At 45.2% G+C, this 16,327-nt stretch overlaps 1 protein-coding gene across 2 annotated transcripts in view; it reads right to left on the reverse strand.

Moving 5' to 3' along the window:
- Positions 1-1,475: 1,475 nt before the first annotated feature.
- The window catches only part of fbln2 (fibulin 2), a 77,441-nt gene continuing 62,589 nt past the window's right edge, over positions 1,476-16,327 (reverse strand). For both annotated transcript variants that reach the window (XM_034286764.1, XM_029125757.2), the window contains 9 exons: positions 13,723-13,857; positions 11,959-12,096; positions 10,208-10,351; positions 9,233-9,361; positions 7,905-8,030; positions 6,864-6,980; positions 4,354-4,482; positions 3,715-3,838; positions 1,476-2,101 (listed from right to left, as the gene is read on the reverse strand). In XM_034286764.1, the coding sequence (XP_034142655.1) occupies positions 1,741-2,101; positions 3,715-3,838; positions 4,354-4,482; positions 6,864-6,980; positions 7,905-8,030; positions 9,233-9,361; positions 10,208-10,351; positions 11,959-12,096; positions 13,723-13,857 (1,403 nt within the window). In that variant the 3' untranslated portion in view covers positions 1,476-1,740. The remainder of the gene's footprint in view (positions 2,102-3,714; positions 3,839-4,353; positions 4,483-6,863; positions 6,981-7,904; positions 8,031-9,232; positions 9,362-10,207; positions 10,352-11,958; positions 12,097-13,722; positions 13,858-16,327) is intronic.

Consider the following 16,327-nt stretch of genomic DNA (forward strand, 5'->3'; position numbering starts at 1 on the left):
TAGTATAAGGTTTAGCATTATGGGTGACATAGTGATTTAACTAGTATTAGGTTTAGCATTATGGGTAACATAGTGATTTAACTAGTATTAGGTTTAGCATAACTAGAACAAAAAAATTTGAACACATTACTCCTGTCCTGGCATCCTTACATTGGCTGCCTGTTAGGGTTAGGGCTGATTTTAAGGTTTTACTCTTAACCTATAAATCAATACATGGACTTGCTCCTACTTACCTTGCTGAAATGATCCAGCCATATATACCTACACGTAACCTTAGATCGCAAGACGCAGGCCTTTTAATTGTACCTAGAATTTCTAAACAAACAATTGGCGGCAGGGCCTTTTCTCATAGAGCTCCACTCCTGTGGAATGATCTGCCAATTAAGGTTAGAAATGCAAACTCAGTGCAAACTTTCAAGTGTCTACTAAAAACTCATCTCTACAGCACGGTTTATAATTAGGTGTAGCCTGGCCCGGGGGCGTGAAGGTGACCAGTAGGCTTGATACTGTCCACCCTTGCTGTCTTGCCAGGTGGGCTCTCGTCGCCACTGGGATGCCCTCCCTCCAATGCCCTTCGGGGGAAGAGTCAATGGCTTGTTGTTGACTCTCTATTGCACACTTGTGCAGTTGGGCTGTACGCTACTGGCAATACTCGGCCCTCATTCAGGGGGGTTGCGGTTGGTGGGTGTCCCTTTGGTTGATGCCTGGCAATGTGGGTGGATTGATTTCCTGCCTGTTGGGCCCTGTCCGGGGCCTCCCCCGGGTAGGGCCACAGTGTCACCGGACCCCCCAGTCTCAGTTTCCAAGGTGTTACGCTGCTATATTATTGTGCTGGGGGACATGAGGGATGTACTACTAACTTTTCTCAGTTTCCTCCAATTTTAAATTTTAGAAGGAGATGAGGTCCTGGTCCACACCTGCGGATTACCTGGTTTGGGGGGACCGTTGCTGTTCCTGTCCTTGTCCACCTGGTCATACTTCTGACCTAGTCTAAAATCAAATATACTCTGGATTTAGCCAAGAGAAATTTATTTATTATTCCAATTGGACTCTTAATATCTCACCCGGCACAGCCAGAAGAGGACTGGTCACCCCTCTGAGCCTGGGTCCTCTCTAGGTTTCTTCCTAAAATTCGACCTTCTTAGGGAGTTTTTCCTAGCCACTGAAATTCAACACTACTGTTGTTTGCTCCTTGGGGTTTAAGGCCGGGTGTCTCTGTAAAGCACTTTGTGACAACTGCTGTTGTAAAAAGCGCTTTATAAATACATTTTGATTGATTGATTGATTGATGGGTAACATAGTGATTTAACTAGTATTAGGTTTAGCATTATGGGTGACATTGTGATTTAACTAGTATTAGGTTTAGCATTATGGGTAACATAGTGATTTAACTAGTATTAGGTTTAGCATTATGGGTAACATAGTGATTTAACTAGTATTAGGTTTAGCATTATGGGTGACATTGTGATTTAACTAGTATTAGGTTTAGCATTATGGGTAACATAGTGATTTAACTAGTATTAGGTTTAGCATTATGGGTAACATAGTGATTTAACTAGTATTAGGTTTAGCATTATGGGTGACATTGTGATTTAAATAGTATAAAATTGAGCACCATATGATCATCCTGGTGAGTCTCTGGTGAACGATATTCTCTTTCGGAGAAAAGTGATTGTTACTGTTAAAGTATTATGACTGAGCACCATTATGTGTGTGTTTGTTTGTGTATTTGTTTAGATTCTACAACATATTAGCTGTAATAAAGACATATATTCGGGCAAGGAAGCTGGTTAATGCTCCTTGTCTTAGAAGTTTCATCTCCACGTCAATCAGGAAGTCCCTTGGCTCTCGAACCTGCCTCTGCAGGTACACAGCACCCATAAAACTATTCAGCTTTCGTGTTGAGAAGTAATTCTCCTCATTGCCACGGATGATGGAGATTGCGATGTTGTCTCCAGAGTGGGCAGGAGAAGGTCCAATCCTGAAGATCTGAGCAGGGATGATGATGTTGGTCTGGAAGGAGAGCTGGTGGTAAGTGATTCTGAGAGGAGTGGACTGGCAGTCTAATGAGTGAGCTGGACAACTGCTCCGCTCACAGCGCCTGTAGAGACATGGATAGAGCATTAGAGAGAGATGATGGGACACTGTCCACATTGAGAAAGTGAAAAAAAATTGTCAATTTATTGAAAATAAGAAATGTAAATCTGTACATAAGTATTCAGACCCATCATTCAGTACTTTCTAAAAGCACCAGTGGCAGCAATCATAGCTCAGAGTCTTTTTGGGTATGCCTCTACCAGCTTTGCACACCCTGGCGGTTTTTCCAAATAGTCCTTGCAGATCATCTCAAGCTCTGTACGATTGGATGGGAAACATTGGGGAACAGCAATTACCAGGTGACTCAAGCACATTTGCTGACTTGTCCCGAAGCCACTCAAGCATTGTCTTTGCTATGGATTGTTGTCATGCTGAGGACTATTCACCTTAGTTTCAGGCTCTGTGCGCTCTGGATGAAACTTTCCTCAAGTATGTATCTGTCATTTTCTCAATTAATTATTCCCTCAGTCTCTTAGTCCCTGCAGCTAAAAAGTATCTCCATAGCATGATGCTCCCACCACTATGCTTCACTGTAGGGATGATACTGACCAGTAGATCAATGGTACCTTCTTCTAAGGCCGTTATTGCCTGCTACTTTAAATCTTTTAAACTGCTAAATTAGTTTGGCCGAACAGCCGGCTCAAGGAAAAGTCTTAGTGGATCGAAACTTCTTCCATTTCACAATGATGGAGCACACTGTGTTCCCTACAACTTTCAATGCATTAGCACTTCTTTCATAACTTTTCCCAGATCTATACCTCAAAACATTATGTATCTTGGAGGTCTACGGAAAGTTTCTTGGGTGGCTTGGTGTTTGCTCTGACATGCACTGTGAAGTGTGGGACCTCATTTTAAATTGAGTCTGATAAACAGAACAAAATGTGGAGAAGGTGAAGGGGACTGAATACTTTCCAAAGACAACTGTTTGACAATGTCAAAATGTAACCTAACATTTCATGTCAATAAAGGCTATCAAATTAAATTAAACTAAGAAATGTGGCCAAGAAGCAAATAGAGGCAAACTGAGAGATATAGATGTTAACCTGACAAAGACAACCCAGATACTACCTCTAGCAGACAGGGACAAGCAGAGGGATGATGAATGCCCATATAATCCCACTGGGTACAGAATGCTGAAATCAATGATCAGCCTGTGGCATGATGAAAGGTTGAATGTAAAATATTAGATGTGTAATCTGTGCCTAGCTGGCAGTGTAGCAGAACTCCTACGAGGCAATGTCACACTGGGTAAAAGCATTGATTACATTGTTCCTAGGGCTGTGTCTACCTGTGTAGGCCCATTCGCCTACACAGGTAGACTCAGTGATATTTAAGAGCTGTAAAAGCAGGGTTTGGTTGGACAAGAATTACTCTTAATTTTTCCTTTTTTAATCTGTTTTACTGTTTTGATTTTACTGTCTGACCTATAATAGTAAGGCTATTCAGTTTGGATAGCTGTTTCTAGGGTAACTGCAATGTGAATTTATGGTGGTTGTCCTTAGTTGCAGGTTTACTGTCTGTGGATACCAGTGTGAAAGACTTTCACAACACATCCACTCCTGCTGTTGGTTCTGTTATATTTTGGTTTGTAGGCCAGGTAGCCATGTGTATCCTTACATGTCTGAGACCTTCCTGTAGTTCAGTGGGCAGGAGAAGGACAGACACTTATAACTTCCCTGGACGTTGTAGCAGCTCTGACTGCTAGAGCAGTTATGCCCTCCTGTAGCACACTCATCAATATCTACAGGAAGACATGAACACACTCATCAATATCTACAGGAAGACATGAACACACTCATCAATATCTACAGGAAGACATGAACACACATCAATATCTACAGGAAGACATAAACACACATCAATATCTACAGGAAAACATAAACACACATCAATATCTACAGGAAGACATGAACACACTCATCAATATCTACAGGAAGACATGAACACACTCATCAATATCTACAGGAAGACATGAACACACTCATCAATATCTACAGGAAGACATGAACACACGCATCAATATCTACAGGAAGACATAAACACACATCAATATCTACAGGAAGACATGAACACACGCATCAATATCTACAGGAAGACAAACACACATCAATATCTACAGGAAGACATGAACACATTTATCTATATGTCTTTATTACGAACAGGCAGGCAGACAGGCAGACATGCAGGCAGGTTGGCAGACAGATAGATATGCAGACAGACAGACAGATAGGCAGGCAGACAGACAGGAAGACAGACCTCGACAGGTGCGTCCATTGGTTGACATGGTGAATCCTTTAGGTGGGCAGGCACACTGGTAGCTGCCTGGAACATTCACACATTTGAATGCACACAGGTTCCCTATACTCTGGGAGCACTCATCGATATCTATCAGAAAAAAAGACAGAAACATGTCAACACACAGATTCCCTATACTCTGGGAGCAATTCAAGTATATGAAGTAACTCAAGAATGCTGGGTATCGTGGTTTGAAATTGCTGTCTATTTTGGGATTAGTAAGACAAATGTTAATAGTGTTCAAGATAGCATCAATGTCTAGCAACTATAACGAGTGGCATGGGACTGATGTGGGACTGGCATGGGACTGACATGGAGCAGCAGGGAAGTGAGAACATATCTGACATATTGGAGAAAGTCCACATAAACTCAGAGGTGCGATACATTGAGGGAAAGGGGATTTTAGTGAAGAGTGGATCAGTGCCTCGTTAAAGTAAAAGTTACAGCTCAAGAAAAATTAAGAGACCACTGCACCTTTTTCTTTCCTTTCCAAAAAGTCGAAAAGGAAGGTTTTGAGTGAGGAACAGAAGGGTTAAAATGAAGAGACCATTGCAAATTGAACGCATCTGTTCCTCACTCAAAACTTTCCTTTTCCACATTTTGAACATCAGTAAATTAAATGGTCTGATACATTGCACCAAGGTGCTGGCTCTGGGGATGGAAAAAGTATGACAACCAATGAATAGAACTAATTAATATCCACAATACATTACAAGATCCGGGGGCTCAGCACAATCAAATCCAAATATCTGCCAAATGAGTGAGAGTTTTTCGACCATGTGACTTTTGCTAACAAAATGTATTCTGTTTAAATTTGAGCTGTCTGAAACTAAACTGGACTAAATAGAAATGGAATCAAAAGTACCAACTTGGCTTTGATGTGGACTAAGACAACTGACTAATAGGTGATTCAGACTAATTAAAGGGACTAAAAGATGAGAAAACCTTACTCTAAGACACTCATACAGTACCACAGTTTTGACAGACCATACCCGCCCCCCTCGCAAACAAATTAAAATGGCGCATTCCTATTAGCTCAACCAATGCAAGTCATTTATTTGGCTGATTTTCAGATGTCCATCGGATGAAGGGACTCGTGTCGTTCATAGCTGGTTAGTCGTCGGATGGCTTTCGTCTTGACTGACATGCGTTGATGCCCATCAGCATGGAACCCCCTGAACCATGTGGGCCTACCCGCCTTGAATGGGTTGTGGGCATGTGTAGTATGCCCATTGGCTCAAAACCTAAATCTGACAGAATGTGTGCAGAAGATCTAGATGCTTCTGTAGGCCCTTGCTAGTTGGAAGCAGAAGATCTAGATGCTTCTTTAGGTCCTTATTGGTTGGAAGCAGAATATCTAGCTGCTTCTGTAGGCCCTTTTTGGTTGGAAGCAGAAGATCCAGCTGCTTCTGTAAGCCCTTGTTGGATGGAAACAGAATGCCTTGATGCTTCTGTAGGCCCTTGCTGGTTGGAAGCAGACAATCTAGATGCTTCTGTAGGCCCTTGTTGGTTGGAAGCAGAAGATCCAGCTGCTTCTGTAGGCCCTTGTTGGCTGGAAACAGAATGCCTTGATGCTCTTGAAGGCCTTTGCGGGTTGGAAGCAGACGATCTAGATGCTTCTGTAGGCCCTTGTTGGTTGGAAGCAGAAGATCCAGCTGCTTCTGTAGGCCCTTGTTGGCTGGAAACAGAATGCCTTGATGCTCTTGAAGGCCTTTGCGGGTTGGAAGCAGACAATCTAGATGCTTCTGTAGGCCCTTGTTGGTTGGAAGCAGAAGATCCAGCAGCTTCTGTAGGCCCATGTTGGTTGGAAGCAGAAGATCTAGCTGCTTCTGTAGACCCTTGTTGGTTGGGAACAGAAGACCTAGATGCTTCTGTAGGCCCATGTTGGTTGGAAGCAGAAGATCTAGCTGCTTCTGTAGGCCCTTGTTGGATGGAAGCAGAAGATCTAGCTGCTTCTGTAGGCCCTTGTTTATTGGAAGCAGAAGATTTGGCTGCTTCTGTAGGCCCTTGTTGGTGGGGAACAGAATACCTAGATGCTTCTGTAGGCCCTTGTTGGTTGGAAGCAGAAGAACTAGATGCTTCTGTTGGCCCTTGTTGGTTGGAAGCAGAAGACCTAGATGCTTCTGTAGGCCCTTGTTGATTGGAAGCAGAAGATTTGGCTGCTTCTGTAGGCCCTTATTGGTGGGGAACAGAAAACCTAGATGCTTCTGTAGGCTTTTGTTGGTTGGAAGCAGAAGACCTAGATGCTTCTGTAGGCCCTTGTTGATCGGAAGCAGAAGATTTGGCTGCTTCTGTAGGCCCCTTGTTGGTTGGGAATAGAAGGAAAAGATAATGTGCAAACAGTGTCTTTGTCCAAGGAATGACAAAGTTTGCAAAAAGTGGGGCTCAATTTACATCCATTTCATCCAACTAAACTGATCTCCCTCGTTTCTCTCTCTCTCTCAATGTCGTTCTCTGAGTATCTGTGTTACCTCCACAGCTGTGTCCATCCTCCTTCAGATAAAAGCCCTGTCGGCAGTAACACTGGTAGGAGCCGTAGATGTTAGCACACTCCTGATCACAAGGGCTTGAGTCACACTCATTCATATCTGAGGGTGGAAAGGGTGACAGTGAAAAGACAGATTAGGTAAATCATCCAGGAATAATCCCCAAATCACCTAGCCAGTCAGGTCACCCCGGAATAATCCCCAAGTTACCTAGCCAGTCAGGTCACCCCGGAATAATCCCCAAGTCACCTTCCCAGTCAGGTCACCCCGGAATAATCCCCAAGTCACCTTCCCAGTCAGGTCACCCCGGAATAATCCCCAAGTCACCTTCCCAGTCAGGTCACCCCGGAATAATCCCCAAGTCACCTAGCCAGTCAGGTCACCCCGGAATAATCCTCAAGTCACCTAGCCAGTCAGGTCACCCTGGAATAATCCCCAAGTAACCAAGATGTTAAAGTCACCCAGAACCTATTTTTAAGTCACACAAGACAATTTGCCAAATCATGCAGGACAAATCAACAAGTCACTCAAGAAAAATCCCTAGTAGACCTACTGCTAGTGTCATAGCATTCTGACAGGGAAGTTCTACAGTAACTTTACAGTCCTAGTAAATTGGTTTACCTTTACAGCCCTAGTAAATTGGTTGACCTTTACAGTCCTAGTAAATTGGTGTACCTTTACAGTCCTACTAAATAGTTTTACCTTTACAGTCCTAGTAAATTAGTGTACCTTTACACTCCAAGTAAATTGGTCTACATTTACAGTCCTACTAAATTGGTTTACCTTTACAGTCATAGTAAACTGGTGTACCTTTACAATCCAACTAAATCGGTTTACCTTTACAGTCCAAGTAAATTGGTGTACCTTTACAGTCCTACTAAATTGGTGTACCTTTACAGTCCTAGTAAATTGGTGTACCTTTACAGTCCTACTAAATTGGTTTACATTCACAGTCCTAAAAAATGTGTGTATGTTTACAGTCCTACTAAACTGTTTTACCTTCACAGTCTTACTAAATTGGTTTACCTTCACAGTTCTTGCCATCGAAGGCCAAAGAAAAGCCAGCAGTACAGGAACACTGATAGGACCCTGGTGTGTTCTCACACTTCTGAGCACACAGCCTGCCAGGGTAGAGCCAGCACTCATTCACATCTTGAGGAGTGGGGAGGGGACAAGAGGAGAGGGAAAAAACAGAGAAGTGAAGAGAGGGGCCGACATGACAGGGGAGGTGTGGGGACAAGAGGAGAAGTGAGGAGAGGGGACAGGAGAAGAGGGGAGATGTGAGGGGACAAGAAGGGACAGAAGAGGAGAGTGGAGGACAGGATAGGGGATGAGAGGAGAAGTGAGTAGTGGGGACAATAGGAAACGGGATGAGAGGAGAAGAAAAGGGATGAGACAAGAGGAGAGGAGACGAGAGGGGACAACAGGAGAGTTGGCAATTTTATCCTGTTGTACAATATCTGGGTGTATATTATCTGGGGGTACATTATCTGGGTGTACGTTATCTAGGAGTAGATTATCTGGGTGTACAGTATCTGTGTGTGAATCATCTCGGTGTAAACGCAACCTGGTTGTGGATTATCTGGGTGTACAGTACCTGGGTGTGGATTATCTGGGTGTACAGTACCTGGGTGTGGATTATCTGGGTGTACAGTACCTGGGTGTGGATTATCTGGGTGTACAGTACCTGGGTGTGGATTATCTGGGTGTACAGTACCTGGGTGTGGATTATCTGGGTGTACAGTACCTGGGTGTGGATTATCTGGAGGTACAGTACCTGGGTGTGGATTATCTGGGTGTGGATTATCTGGGTGTACAGTACCTGGGTGTGGATTATCTGGAGGTACAGTACCTGGGTGTGGATTATCTGGAGGTACAGTACCTGGGTGTGGATTATCTGGAGGTGTCTTTGTGTGTGTTGGTGTGTGTACGTGTATGTGTGTGTACGTGTGTGTGTCGGTGTGTGGATGTGTGTGTCGGTGTCTGTGTGTGTCAGTGTCTGTGTGTGTCAGTGTCTGTGTGTGTCGGTGTCTGTGTGTGTCGGTGTCTGTGTGTGTCGTGTGTGTGTCGGGTGTCTGTGTGTGTGTTGGTGTGTGTCGGTGTGTATGTGAGTGTGATAGTTGGTATGTGTGTGTGTGTGTATGTGTGTGTATATGTACGTATGTGTATGTATGTGTGTGTGTGTGTGTGTGTGTGTGTGTGTGTATCGGTGTGTGTGTGTGTGTCGGTGTGTGTGTGTGTCGGTGTGTGTGTGTGTCGGTGTGTGTGTGTGTGTGTGTATGTGTGTGTGTGTCGGTGTGTGTGTATGTTTGTGTGTGTGTCGATGTGTGTATGTGTATGTGTGTGTGAGGTACCGCTGCATCGTTGGCGTGTAGCATCATACTGGTAGCCAGTCTGACAGTCACAACGGAAGCTGCCAGGGAGGTTATAACACACCTGACCCTCATCACATCCATGGACTCCTGTCAAACACTCATCCAAATCTAGACAGACAGACAGACCGGCAGACAGACAGAGAGGCAGGCAGGCAGAGAGACAAGCCGACAGACAGGTTGACCGACAGACAGACAGACAGACAGGCAGCCAGGCAGAGAGACAAGTCGACAGACAGGTTGAAAGACAGACAGGCAGAGAGACAGTCCGACAGACAGACAGACAGGCAGGCAGGCAGAAAGACAGGCCGACAGACAGGTTGACAGACAGACAGGCAGAAAGACAGTCCGACAGACAGACAGGCAAGCAGAGAGACAGGCCGCCAGACAGGTTGACAGACAGATAGGCAGACAGACAGGCAGAGAGACAGTCCGACAGACAGCCAGGCAGGCAGAGAGACAGTCGACAGACAGACATGCAGACAGGCAGAGAGACAGGCCAACAGACAGGTTGACAGACAGACATGCAGACAGGCAGAGAGACAGTCCGACAGACAGACAGGCAGGGAGGCAGACAGACAGGCCGACAGACAGGCAGACAAGGAGACAAACAGGCAGACAAGGAGAAAAACAGGCAGGCATACAGACAAACAGACATGCAGACAGACAGGCAAACAGACAGACAGGCGGACAGGCAGATGAACAGACAGATAAGCAGGCAGATAGACAGGCAGACAGACAGGCAAACCGATATGTGTCTGATCAGATTTAAAACACTGACTGATTTTTGTTGTGACTGATTAATTGAAATGCTTTTGACAAAATAGACATCAGGTTACCAATACACATTGCACACACAACCACCACAAACACATATTTACAAACACACACTCACAGACACTCACTCACACAGACTCACACACAGAGCGAAACACAGTCACATGCACCAGTACTCACCGATGCAGTGTGTTCCATCAGGACTGGAGTGGTATCCCTGACTACACATGATGGCCTTCCTCTGACAGGTGTAGGAGCCCACGTTGTTGATACAGTTAAAACCAGCACTACACGGCTCCAACAAGGTACTGCACTCATTAACATCTGGAGGGGTTGATACAGTTAAAACCAGCACTACACGGCTCCAACAAGGTACTGCACTCATTAACATCTGGAGGGGTTGATACAGTTAAAACCAGCACTACACGGCTCCGACAAGGTACTGCACTCATTAACATCTGGAGGGGTTGATACAGTTAAAACCAGCACTACATGGCTCCGACAAGGTACTGCACTCATTAAGATCTGGAGGGGTTGATTCAGTTAAAACCAGCACTACATGGCTCCGACAAGGTACTGCACTCATTAACATCTGGAGGGGTTGATACAGTTAAAACCAGCACTACACGGCTCCAACAAGGTACTGCACTCATTAACATCTGGAGGGGTTGATACAGTTAAAACCAGCACTACATGGCTCCGACAAGGTACTGCACTCATAAAGATCTGGAGGGGTTGATTCAGTTAAAACCAGCACTACATGGCTCCGACAAGGTACTGCACTCATTAAGATCTGGAGGGGTTGATTCAGTTAAAACCAGCACTACACGGCTCTGACAAGGTACTGCACTCATTAACATCTGGAGGGGTTGATACAGTTAAAACCAGCACTACACGGCTCCGACAAGGTACTACAGTCATTAACATCTGGAGGGGTTGATACAGTTAAAACCAGCACTACATGGCTCCGACAAGGTACTGCACTCATTAACATCTGGAGGGGTTGATACAGTTAAAACCAGCACTACAAGGCTCCGACAAGTTACTGCACTCATTAACATCTGGAGGTGTTGATACAGTTAAAACCAGCACTACATGGCTCCGACAAGGTACTGCACTCATAAAGATCTGGAGGGGTTGATTCAGTTAAAACCAGCACTACATGGCTCCGACAAGGTACTGCACTCATTAAGATCTGGAGGGGTTGATTCAGTTAAAACCAGCACTACACGGCTCTGACAAGGTACTGCACTCATTAACATCTGGAGGGGTTGATACAGTTAAAACCAGCACTACACGGCTCCGACAAGGTACTACAGTCATTAACATCTGGAGGGGTTGATACAGTTAAAACCAGCACTACATGGCTCCGACAAGGTACTGCACTCATTAACATCTGGAGGGGTTGATACAGTTAAAACCAGCACTACAAGGCTCCGACAAGTTACTGCACTCATTAACATCTGGAGGTGTTGATACAGTTAAAACCAGCACTACATGGCTCCGACAAGGTACTGCACTCATAAAGATCTGGAGGGGTTGATTCAGTTAAAACCAGCACTACATGGCTCCGACAAGGTACTGCACTCATTAACATCTGGAGGGGTTGATTCAGTTAAGCCAAACAGGTCTGATGTGTGTGGGAGGAAGAACACTGAGAGATAAAAACATATCTGTGTATCCCGTCACAGTCCAGTAGTTTGCAACATGGCCAATAGGGCTCACTGGTGCCCTCTGCCTCAAATTAGAGTCCTGGGTGAAGTCTGTCATTTAATAAACGTTTTATGCACTTTCAGATAATTCTTCCATAATGAGTAGCGCTACAAATGTAATACATTATTATTTTTATTATAAACACATTCAAGAACATCCCACCATGGGTTAAACAGAAGGATTTAGCTTTCTGTACCTGAATACAACGTTTGCCTTACCGATGCAGTTTCCATGCGAGTCCTGGGTGAATCCTGTGAGACACGTCTGCTTGGGCTTACAGAGGAAGGATCCTTCGGTGTTCTGACACTCAAACCCTCGGTCACAGTTGTGGCTCCGCACCACACACTCATCGATGTCTGGGTCAGAGGCAGACAGGTTCAATGGTTTTGGCACAGTACTGTAGATGGCACTGTTGGTCAAGGTACTGAAGTACCAGTAGATGGCACTGTAGGTCAAGGTACTAAAGTACCAGTAGATGGCACTGTTGGTCAAGGTACTGAAGTACCAGTAGATGGCACTGTAGGTCAAGGTACTAAAGTACCAGTAGATGGCACTGTTGGTCAAGTTACTGTGGTACCAGTAGATGGCACTGTTGGTCAAGGTACTGAGGTACCAGTAGGCACCAAGAATAACCATTCGGGTAGATTTTTCTTAATTTAGGATGTCTTAATTTGTTTGCATTTTTCTGCCATTTGCCAAGAAGTCAAGTACACTTAGTCCTACAGATATTTAATCAGCAGCCACCTAAAAATGACTGGCAACACAGGATTACAGCATAGTCAACCTATCACAAATCAGAGACACAGTACAGGGATATGTGAGGGATCTGACTGTGGATTAACGTCTGAAGTGGAACGCCCCCAACCAAAACTACAGGACTGAAGTAGAATGGGTAGAAAATACCCCCATCCACAACTACAGGGCTGACATAGAGTGGGTAGAGAACACCCCCATCCTCAACTACAGGGCTGACATAGAGTGGGTAGAGAACACCCCCATCTTCAACTACAGGGCTGACATAGAGTGGGTAGAGAACACCCCCATCCTCAACTACAGGGCTGACATAGAGTGGGTAGAGAACACCCCCATCCTCAACTACAGGGCTGAAGTAGAATGGGTAGAAAATACCCCCATCCTCAACTACAGGGCTGACATAGAGTGGGTAGAGAACACCCCCATCCTCAACTACAGGGCTGAAGTAGAATGGGTAGAAAATACCCCCATCCTCAACTACAGGGCTGACATAGAGTGGGTAGAGAACACCCCCATCCTCAACTACAGGGCTGAAGTAGAATGGGTAGAGAACGCCCCGATCCACAACTACAGGGTTGACATAGAGTGGATAGGGAATGTCCCCATCCACTACAGGGCTGAAGTAGAATCGGTAGGGAATGCAGTCTGTTCTGTCCTTGGGAGGTCTACATTCAGTGCTGTAGTCTGTGCTGTCCTGGGGATGTCTAAATTCAGAACTGTGGTCTGTGCTGGGCAGGGGAGGTCTACTTTCAGAGCTGTGGTCTGTGCTGGGCAGGGGAGGTCTACTTTCAGAGCTGTGGCCTGTGCTGGGCAGGGGAGGTCTACTTTCAGAGCTGTGGTCTGTGATGGGCAAGGGAGGTCTACTTTTAGGGCTGTGGTCTGTGCAGGGCAGGGAGGTCTACTACATGTCATCAGCTCTGGTGTTGAATGGTGAAGCATTAAAGAAAGCTGCAGCAAGGTCTAAAGGAAGATTCTCTGGTAACACTACTCTTGAAACTGGAAGACGAGGTATTAAACAACCCACTGTAAGACAAGCCTCTTCCAGTCTGAGATCAACCTGAAGGCCAACTTACTGTAAGAGGGATCCCGCAGGGTGATCTAATCAACACATATTTACTTTGATGCCTTGCTTCAGAGGACAGTGGATTCATCACTGATCCCAGAACAAAATAGATCCTAATAGATCCTTATTGTAAATATCATTATGACAAGGATATTGACTAACTCACCCTCACAGACTTCATTCCTGAGCTGGTATCCGACTGGACATGGGGATTTCCTCTCACACACGAATGACCCCAGAGTGTTCACACAGCGCTCACTGTTCTGGCAAATGTGGCTGTTGGTCACACATTCATTCTCATCTGTTGGGAAGACAGAAAGACCGATATATTCCCTGGGGTTAAAGGGGTGCGCACGCACACACACACATACACACACACACAAGCACACACACAGATGCACACACACTTGCACTCACTGTTGCCACTGGGTACAAGCAAAAAAACTGGGACCAGAACAAGCAATTCTACAACTGGAGTTCTGTGTTGTTAGCCTAGCTAGTTGAGAGATGCAGGGTTAGTTTAGCTCAGCTAGCTTGTTAGGTTAGCTTATCTAGCTGGAGATGCAGTGTTAAGTTAGCTAGCTAGAGATGTATTGTTAAGTTAGATAGCTAGAGAAGTATTGTTATGTTTGCTAGCTGGAGATGCAGTGTTAAGTTAGCTAGCTGGAGATGTAGTGTTAAGTTAGTTAGCTAGCTGGAATATACAATTTTAAGTTAGTTGGCTGGGATACACAATGATAAGGTAACTTTGGTAACTGGGATTTGAAGTTTTGAGTAAGCTCAGCTTGCTGGGATAACTGAGATGCAGTGAAAGTGTACTAAATGTGAGATGCAGTGTAAAGTGAGCTAACCAGGAGATGCGGTGTAAAGTGAATTAAGTGGAAGACAGTCTAAAGTGAGCTAACTGGAAGATGCAGTGTCCACTTATCTAGCTGGAATATACAGTACCAGTACCAGTTTGTACACACCAACTATGTATATGGTACAGGTAAGAGTCTCATTAGTGTACATTTGTGGTGTAAAAGTCTTGGAGGTAGAGACATTATGAAAGATGAAGAGGCTTTTGTCTGCACTGTGACACAAGTGGAGTATATGTCTAAATGCCAGATACTCGCCAAGAAAAATAATTTCTCTCTAGCTGTGAATGTTTGTCCTGGGTAAATGTTACTGGGTAAATGAATTCTACGGTGCTAAAACCTTTATCTGACACAACACAACAGCAAACAGTGCCACCATGTGTGTTTTTGCGTTTTTATTTTAGAGATGTAATTATGAAGCATATGTTATTATCACAAGGATGGTCAAACATGAGAGATCAGCCCTTTTTAGTACCTTTTGGTCGCTGTGAGGACAAAGAATGGTTCCGACTTAGGGGTTAAGTTGAGGATCAGTCCTTTGTGTTAATGCAAGAGTAGGGGTTCCTTTCAGATTTAGGCATTCTGGGTTAGTTGGTGTTAGGTTTAGCCATTCAGGCTAGATTCAGTGTATGAATACATTTTAGGTTATTCAGGTTAGGGACTTAGGGTTACGAAACAAAATTTAAGGCTTCGTTTTTAGGATTAGTAGTATCTTTTCTGGGATACCCAGAAATATATTAAAACAAATGTGTGTTTCAACAGCAGAAAATCTTTGCGGGGGTGTGTGGAAAGAGATCAGTCCTCCTTAGCTGTGGAGGTCCCAGAACTACTGATTTGAGGACATCGACTGGCCACCCCTCAGAGACGTGGTCAGAAACCTGGAGGGGGGTGTTACCAGGGGAACCATCAATAGTGAAGAGGTCCAAACTTTGCCTGCCTTTTGAGTGAACTGGGAAAGAGTGAGGTCAAAAGATCAAGGAACTGACCAAGGACACATTCATGTTCTCCAACTTGGGAACACTGCCTTTAAAATCAACATTACTGACCATCATTTCAAATCCTGGTCATATTATAATAAAGTAACAGCTTTTCTATTTTCCCCAGGACAGCTTTTCCATGGAATATAATGTAAGCAGCACTAGAGGAACATGTTGTACAGTGTTGACTGCCAAGCGACATCCTGACAAACACTTGTTTTGGGCCTGATTGTATTGGGACAATCTGATCTAATAGACTTATTTGTTCCAAAACATGCAGACAGCAGTTTTCCATATGCAGCCAATCAGATGACATTCAAGCATGTCATGTTCTCTCTTCTCTCTATCCTCTTTCTCTCTGCCTGGTGTCCTTCCCAGAAAATGGGCCTGCTGGGTTGTTACTATCAGAGTTCCCAGAGCAGGACGGCAGGTAGATGGGGACCTCTGAGTCATCCAGGGGAAAAGCCTCCCCCCTCTGTTCTCATAGCTTCAGAGCAGCATTCCTTCCTCCGGGGAGTGTGTGAGAACATGGGGAGGGAGGGTGGACACAGGGAGATTGGGAGGACACGGGGAAGATTGGGAGGACACAGAGGAGTGCGGGAGAACACAGGGAGGGTGGGTGGGATCACACAGGGAGGGTTGGGAGGACACAAGGAGGGTGGGAGGACACAAGGAGTGTGGGAGGACACAGGGAGAGTGGGAGGACACGGGGAGTGTGGAGGACACGGGGAGGATTGGGAGGACACGGGGAGTGTGGGAGAACACGGGGAGGATTGGGAGGACACAGGGAGTGTGGGAGAACACAGGGAGGGAGGGTGGGAGGACACAGGGAGAGTTGGGAGGACACAAGGAGGGTGGGAGGACACAAGGAGAGTGGGAGGACACAGGGAGGATTGGGAGGACATGGGGAGGGAGGGTGGGAGGAAACAAGGAGAGT

This window comes from Esox lucius, chromosome 2 (genome assembly GCF_011004845.1).
Source record: "Esox lucius isolate fEsoLuc1 chromosome 2, fEsoLuc1.pri, whole genome shotgun sequence".
NCBI lineage: Eukaryota > Metazoa > Chordata > Actinopteri > Esociformes > Esocidae > Esox > Esox lucius.